Here is an 8,151-nt window from a genome sequence, read left to right as displayed (position 1 = left end):
AACGTCATCTCGCGTGACTTCTCGCGTTTGTTTCATTGGGGTTTTGGATAATGGGAAACTCGTGAAGGAGCTCGTGAAGGAAACCCAGGAGTTATCTTCACCCGTGTTGGTTCATCACTGCACTTCATCTCTGTCCCCTCTGGTCCCCTCTGTCTCTCCTAAGAGGCTCTGGGCTCTCATGAACTACACATATCTTGCTCATAAGGGATCGTCCCTCTTCCTCCTCCATTGTTCTGCCCCTCCCTGCCTGTGGCACTTGAAGGCCTCCTCCCCAGCAGGAGAGGAGCTCTGGGAGGCCCTGTGCTTGTCAGCTCGAGGTGGTTGGCAAGCTGACTCCCCCAGCACAGCCCAAACCTGACTTTGGCATTAGAAGCAATTGTTGGTACAGGCTGAAAAGACAACCTGCCCTAGAATCTGAACCCCCAAATCTCAAGATGTCAAATCAAATTCAGTTTTCCAGGACATTTTTCCTCGTACTGGGAGCATAGGAAAGATGGTAGAAAATAAGACACAGCATTGTGAGGAAAACACGGATTCAGAATCCAACAAACTATATTCTAATTCTAAACTCTTCCCCCATGTCCGTTCTTGATCTTGGAACTGTCTTTTAATCTTAATTCTTCTAGAATTTCATTTTAACATGGGAGAGTCACCTTTGGCCTTTCCAACTATGGTGGAGTTTTCCCCACAAACGAGCATATGAAAACCCCCGGGACTTCCTGAAGATAGATGGCACTAACCTTCCTTTGCTATTTCTGTTGGCGCAATGAAATTGAAGCCGTTCTTTCCCTATGAGTTGGAGTTGGAAGGAAGCTACCTAGGACTTGGCTCTTGTTCATTTGAGACAGGTTAGGGAATCTCATTGGGAATAAGTGCAGCCTCAGGGGGGGTGATGCGTGAGAGAGGAACTAGGTCTGTGTCAACCCCTGGGGTGCTGTGCACACACCTCCCAGACTTGGGCAATGATGGTGGCTATGCTGGGAGTCATCGCGATGGTGTTGATGACATGGCTATGGTAGCAGCTGACAATTACAGGGCTGCACACTGCACAAAGTGTTTTAAATGGAGTATCTCATTATAAATTCATGACAACCCTTTGAGGTAGGTACTATTATGCCCTGTTCCTTAAAAAAAAAAAGGAACTGTTCTCATTTAATCTTATTATTAACCCTATTTAATGAGGAAAAGCAGGCTCAGAGTAATTTGCCTCAAATCACATCACTGTAAATGTTGAAACTGGAATTGGAACCCAGATCCAGCTACTCTCTAGAACCCAAGGTTTAACCCCTGTAATACCAATGCTAGTAATGAAAATCTAGGTTAAGTTCCCTGGTTCAGAGAAAAAAAGTGACTGAGAGAAATGATGGAGTCTCCCTTCTGCTGAACTGCTTCTCCACCACCTAAGTCTGTCCTCCTGCATGTGTGTGTCCAGCTTGTGTGTCCCTGGTGCAGGCTGGGGGTCAGGGTCTGGGCATGGCTGAGCATGGCCCCTTCCAGCTCTCTGCTTGCTTGGCATCCCGGGCGCCACGCTGCTTCAGGGCCTGGGCAGAGCCTCGCTGGAGCCTGGCTCCGCTCACACATGGCTTTGATTCTTCTCTTTTCAGGCCCAGCCTGGGACATTCTTCACTTCCCTTCACTTCCCCTCTGGGAGCCCCTTTCACCACCCCTGCATCTTGCTTCAGGCGATGCCCGAGAGGGAGCTGTGGCCAGCAGGGCCTGGCCTGGAACCCACGACCCGCGTCGGCAGCTGCGACAGTATGATGAGCACCGCCTCCACCCGCTCTGGATCTGTACGTACTCTCTCTGTCTGCAGCCTGGCCTGCTCTCTGCACCCTGCCCTGCCCTGCCCTGCCCTGCCCACCACCGTCCTTGCTTACTGCTCCTTGTCTTTCATCTTCCTCGTCAGGGAGTGTGAAGCACGCCAGGCAGTATTTTGCCTCTGAGTCACCCCCGCTTCTATAGAGAATAGGGTGGGACAACCCCAGAGAGTAATAAGACAAATGAGACTTTTTCCCAGGTCTCATTAGGCTGGGAGGTATAACTGAGATGAGAGAATGGGTCAGTGATCTCAGGCCACAGTGGAAACAGAATGTAGATCCCTGTGGATTCCTCAAGTCCTCTGCAATGAGCAGCCTCACTTCAGTCTTCCACAAAGATCAAAGAGCACAGAGCAGTTAAGAGCCTGGGTTCTGGAGCCAAGCAGGTCTGGGTTCTCTACTTAGAAGCTCCATGATCTTGGGCAAATTCCTTTATTTCTCCAAGTTTCAGTTTTAGGATGAGGATAATGTTAATACCAAATTCATAGGATTCTTGAGAAGAATAAATGAAACACATCTGAAGCATTTAGTACCTGCCTTTATCTAGAAAAGAAATAGCCTGTCTGTCAGTAGAGACTGAGAATCTTCCAAAATCATTGTGTTTATTTGTGACATGTAATAAATTGTAGTTTTTCTGGGCATGGATATAAACCTCAATTACTATAAGATTGGTGTCAAAAAATAAGTCTGCCCTATGTCCAAATGTAAGCATTCTTTTGTTATGGGTACTCATCATATACATGATAACCCTTGATAATGTATACTTTATTGCTCTATATCCTGTATGTAGAGATATTTCAAAGTTAAAAGATCATAATGACCTCTACTGAACGTTGAAGATGTTTAATATAGTTGGTGAGTTTTTATATGCAAAAATGGAGTAGAAAAAGCAGCACCTAATGTACAAAAGCTGAAAGTGCAGACAGTCTGTATAGAATTTCTTTTTGACCCTAGATGATGGGGCGACAGAGATAGCTTCCTGTCTGTTAGGCAGAGACCAACATGAATAGTTACATAGCACTGGACACAGAATGTGGCAGGAGTTAAAGGCTGTCAAAATGAATCATCCACAAAAGAGAAAATCAGACATGGAGTCTTGGCAAGACTATTTTAGGAAGAAGAGGGCAGTAAAGAAGATTTTGTTCACAGAACCTCCAGAGCCGGCATCCAGGCTTCTAAGGGCTATATCTGGGACTTCCCTTGACATGTAGGTCTCCCTCAATCAACTGACAGATGACTCCTTATGGAGCCTGAGGGACTGGAAAGGTCATTCCAACAACCATTTCCCCTCCACCTGAGATATCTTCAGGGTTTTCTCAAAATCTTTCCTGGCCATCTGAATGAGTCTGAAGAATATATATCTCTGCAGGGACTAAAACATTAGGAAGAGGGGTAGAGACGCTAAGAAGGGACTCAGGCCAAATCTCCTGTATTCCCATTTTTGTCCTCCCTTCAACCTTCAACGCTGGAGAATAACTATTCCATGGATCTTCCTGGCCTTGCAGAACACGGCAGTAAGCATCTGAAATGGCCATAACCTGTTCTCCCAAACATGCCTGTGTGCTTTTTCATAATAAAAACATGTATCTCAATTTCTGCATAATATTTAATAATAAGTTGCTCTCCCCTCTCCCCATACCAGTCTGTCCACCTTCCTCCCTTAAGTTAATATTTGCTTAAGAAATGCGCACTTTGTTTTAACGTTAGCCAGAGCCAAATGCCATCAGGAAAGTAAATACACAAGGGGAAAAACAATTCTGCATGGAATGCATTTCAAAGTCAAGTATAAATTATTTAGTGAATTTATCTGTGACTCGTCGTGCCACTGTTCCTATTGGCCTGTCAGTGAGTAGTTGACTCTCTTTCCTGTTTGTTCTCATGCTGTCCTTGACATGCCAGATCAAGGATGCAGAAGTGCTTTGAAAAGTTCAAAGTAATGCCATTTTAGGTATTGCTTCAGGTATAAGATCAAATCATTATGTTACACACAAAGTTGAAGTACTTGACATAGGCCACACAGAGGAAGTAAAATTAGAACCCAGGACCTTCTAATCTGTGCCTGGAAGCATTCCACCCAGGACTTAGCAAATGAAAAGCCCTTTGCAGTCTGCCTGCCCAGCTGTCGGAGCTGGGTGCCAAGGGGACCACAGCCCGACAGGCTCTGCCCTCCTGGTGCTTGCAGCTTCAGGAAGCAGCTCCAGCAGGTCTGCAGAGTGGCATGGTGGGCAGGTGTCCGGCTCTTCGGCATTCCTTCCCCAAGGCAGGGTGGCTCTTGGGCCCCACCAGTTTCTGGAGAGCTGCCTGTCACAGCTCCCCCGCCCTCTCCTCACTCCAGAGTGACAGCAGCTACGATTTCCTGTCCGCTGAAGAGAAGGAGTGTCTGCTCTTCCTGGAGGAAACCATTGGCTCCCTGGACACTGAGGCTGACAGCGGGCTGTCCACTGACGAGTCTGAGCAAGCCACAACTCCCCGAGGTCCCCGAGCACTGCCCACGACCCAGCCTGCTGCCCAGGGTAAGACAGACTGTCTAAAAAAACAAAAAAAATACTACATCTTCCTGGCCGCTTTCCCTCTTGTCTGCCCTCTGCTCTGAGTCATGGGCAGAAGAAGGAACAAGTACTCTCCTCTCTACTTGGGGCTAGAATAAAGCCTTGTCCTTGGGGGGAAGGAGGGATTGTCCAAGACAGCTTCTTGTGTCTTTGTACGAAGTATCAAAGTCTGGGAGGGAAGGGGATTTGACCGGCTCCCACTCCCTTATGGAGACCTTCTAAAGCCATATGACCACCGAGGTGGGAGAGAGAAGCAGTGAGGGGTGGGTGGGTAGCTCTGGAAAACCTGAGTCAGTCTGGGGAGCTAATCTGGGTGACCCAGAGGATGAGGCTGCAGGAGATAAGCAGAGGGAGGGGCTCCCTTAATTTCAGTGGGTGGCACCTTGAGGGCCTTGTGAGAGAGTGTGGAATGATGTTATGGCTCAGTAGATGGAGACAAAGATGGCATGTAAGTGTGGCCACACATCCCAGGAAGACAGTCCCATTGCCATTAGGACTGCCATCACCTCATACACTTGGGAAATATTTATTGACAATATGTTAGACCCACTGTCTGTGGTGATACAGCAGGCTGATTTCCTGGCCCAGTGGGCCTGGTGCTTATGCTTACTCACTGGAAGGGAAGAGCCCGTATCACCCTGTGGCGCAGGGACAGCTGTGGCCATTACAGAGTCATCCAGGTGTTTACAGGAAGTGGAGGTGGAAGAAGGCAGATGCCTGGTGGGGCAAGAGCAAATCACTTGTTGATGCTGTTCAAGCTCAGTGCTTCCACTGGACTCAGTTACCTGGGAGCCCCAGGACAGCGGGAGGGACTGTCCTGAATCCCAACCATCCTGTATCTGCAGAGGTTAGGAAGAGCCTGAGTCAGGGACACAGAGCTGTCTGGGCTGCCCTTTGCCCAGCCACCAGGAAATGCTAATCCCTGGTTGAAGGAAATCTGCTAGGATTGATCTGTTGTCTAAATGATATCCAGACAAAAGCGTTGTCCTTCAAGAACAAAGAAACAACAACAAGCAGACAAAACCCGTCCATTGCGACTTGGAGATCAGAGTGTGGGAAGTGTTTCCTCTCCCCTTGACAGCAGGGTTCTCACTGCCTACTCTTCTTCACCTGTTCCCCTGACTCTTACAGGACATCCCAAGGAGACAACTGGCCAAGGACCAGAGCCAAAAAGAGTGACTCCGTTCAGCTCAGCTCATCCACCCGGGCCCCAAAGCCTGGGCCTCAGGTCTGGCTCCTATAGCCTCCCCAGAAATATCCACATTGGCAGAAACCAGAACCTCAGAAAAAGTACCACCCTGACTAACAGCCATAATCTAGGGGGATCCGAGGGACTTGCCTTGGCACCTGAGACAGAGCGGGTCAGCCAGAGCCGTGAGCCCAGCCAGGCACTGGCCACGCCCCCAGACACTGCCCTTGAGCTGGACGGAGCGCTCATCCCCCCACCGGAGGCTTTCCAGGACATCCAGCCCGAGCAGCGTGGGCAAGGCAGCCTGCCCAGAGGACCAGGGGAGCTGAGCCCCAGGCCCCAGGTCCACCCATCACTTAGCTCCCAGAGAAACAGGAAGCCCGCTCCAGAGGCCATGTCCCAAAAAGCCAGTGAGAAAGGTTCAACCGGGGAACCTGCGCCACCTCGGCCTCTTCCCCTGGTGTCCTCTCAGGATGCAGGCACTGGAGATGCGGCCGTCCTGTTAGGGGGCCATCCAAGTGCCCGGCTGGCCCCCCTCACGGCCCCTAAGCCCCGGAAACTGCCACCAAACATTGTCCTGAAGAGCAGCCGAGGCAGTTTCCACAGTGACCCCCGGAACCGGCTGTCCTGCCACTTGGAGGCTGCACCCAGGGACCCCAGCCCTGCCTCGTCCTCGCTGCAGGAGCAGAGGAAGGCACGCAGGGAAGCGCTGGAGAAGCTGGGACTGCCGCAGGACCAGGAGGAGCCCAGCCTCCGCTTAAGCAGGCCCTCCATCAGGCTCAAGGAGACTGGCACTCAAGCCGAGTCCCCAGCCCCAGCTCAGATCCCCGGAAAGGCCCCGGCCCCTGCACCCAAGCAGGGCTCTTCTCCCGGGAAAGCACCAGCTCTGGCCCAGCCGCCTTCTCCAGGCAAGGTTCTGGTTCCCACCCAGGAACCCACTCCAGGGACAGCTCCAGCTGCCAAATCCATGCCAATTCCTGTCCCAAAGGGCCCGCGGGCACACAGTCCCCTGACTCAGCAAAAGCCAGACTCCGGGCTGACCCTCCAGGAGAGTGGCGTCCCTGGCCTCAGACAGATGAGCTTCAAGTCCAACACCCTGGAGCGGTCAGGCATTGGGCTGAGCAGCTACCTCTCAGCCGAGAAGGCTCCCAGCTCCCAAACCAGCACCTCTCTGGAAAAAGGCTCCTACCTGGACCGGATCTCGCCCAGCATCTTGCGTAATTCCCGGCCACGCCCGGCCTCCTTGGGCACTGGGAAGGACTTCGAGGGTATCCAGGTGGGCAAGCTGGCTGACCTGGAGCAGGAGGGGGCCCCCAAGCGCCTGTCTTACCAGGGGCAGAGCCGAGACAAGCTGCCCCGGCCCCCCTGTGTCAGTGTCAGGATCTCCCCAAAGGGAGTGTCAGATGAACACAGAAGGGAGGCGCTGAAGAAGCTGGGCCTGCTGAAGGAGTAGGCCGCTGGCCACCAGCCCCACCCACACAACCCCTCCCCGCACCCCACTGCCCAGGCTGGGACCCAGAGCACGACTCAGGAGCTGCACGGGGTCAGCTCCTCTCCAGTGGTCTCCTCTCGCTGGGGGAGAGACTGGACCACACATTTATATTCAGAGCAGCTGTGCCAATGAAAGTGAAGCCGCTCAGTCATGTCCGACTCTTTGCAACCCCGTGGACTGCACCCCGGAGGAGACTACAGGCTCCTCCGTCCATGGAATTCTCCAGGCAAGAGTACTGGAGTGGGTTACCATTGCCTTCTCCAGGGGATCTCCCTGACCCAGGGATTGAACCTGGGTCTCCTGCATTGCAGTGCCTGTGCAAATGGCTGTGTGTGTGTGTGTGTGTGTGTGTGTGTGTGTGTGTGTGTGTATTATAGGCTGTATATATCACTGATGCTATTTATATGACACAAGAAGTCATTGCTCAGAATTCTGCTCTGGTTGAAAATTTTCTTATGTCGGGTAGAGTTCAGCCTAGAACTGAGTGGAGAGGCATGGCTGAGCCTGAGAAAAATAGTCAAATGAGACAGTAGATGTACCCGTGACATTAGGCAAATGCAGGGTCACGTGAAATGTGGTGCCCCCAGAATCCCTGCAGTGGATGGAGACTGGCTCAGCCCTTGCTGGAGTCCCCTCTCGCTTCAGGCCTTCTGGACAGGGGACCACAGCCAAGGAGTCTGTTTGTGGCCCTCTCTCATTGTCCTTAGTCCCAAGGATCAGACACATCCTGACACTCTTGTTGGTCTGTGGAGGCGGGATGAATGTCTACACATCACACTTCCCCTGGGAAGGGTCTTGTCCTTGGGCTTGTTAAACTCAGTAATAAACTGCAACAGGCCCTGACTCCAAGATCCCTGTTTTTCCTGCTCTGGATCTCCCATCTGCACAGGACTGAAGCCAGGGCTGGGTCAACAGTGAGTTAGGAACTCAAGCCTAGAGACATTGTAAATACCGAGAAACTCTTGAAAGCCTTTGTCTACATGATTGCAAGTTATTTTTTGATTTCCTCAATTCCTATGGAAAATCAGCACATTACATTCTCTGCTAATTATTTATTTATAGACTGTCAGAGCTGGGAGGGGCCATAGAGACACTCTAATCCAA

The 8,151-nt window shown here is 51.3% G+C and overlaps 1 protein-coding gene across 1 annotated transcript; it reads left to right on the top strand.

Moving 5' to 3' along the window:
* The first annotated feature begins 1,685 nt into the window (after positions 1 to 1,685).
* C14H1orf116 (chromosome 14 C1orf116 homolog) lies at positions 1,686 to 7,064 on the top strand. Its single transcript, XM_068986529.1, has 3 exons — positions 1,686 to 1,790; positions 4,153 to 4,330; positions 5,498 to 7,064. Exons 1-3 carry the CDS (start codon positions 1,686 to 1,688, stop codon positions 7,006 to 7,008), a joined length of 1,794 nt encoding a protein of 597 aa, XP_068842630.1. The 3' UTR covers positions 7,009 to 7,064.
* Positions 7,065 to 8,151: the final 1,087 nt, after the last annotated feature.

Source organism: Capricornis sumatraensis, chromosome 14 (genome assembly GCF_032405125.1).
Source record: "Capricornis sumatraensis isolate serow.1 chromosome 14, serow.2, whole genome shotgun sequence".
Taxonomy (NCBI): Eukaryota; Metazoa; Chordata; class Mammalia; order Artiodactyla; family Bovidae; genus Capricornis; species Capricornis sumatraensis.
The sequence above is the reverse complement of the archived record's forward strand: the minus strand, read 5'-3'. Positions and strand labels throughout refer to the sequence as shown.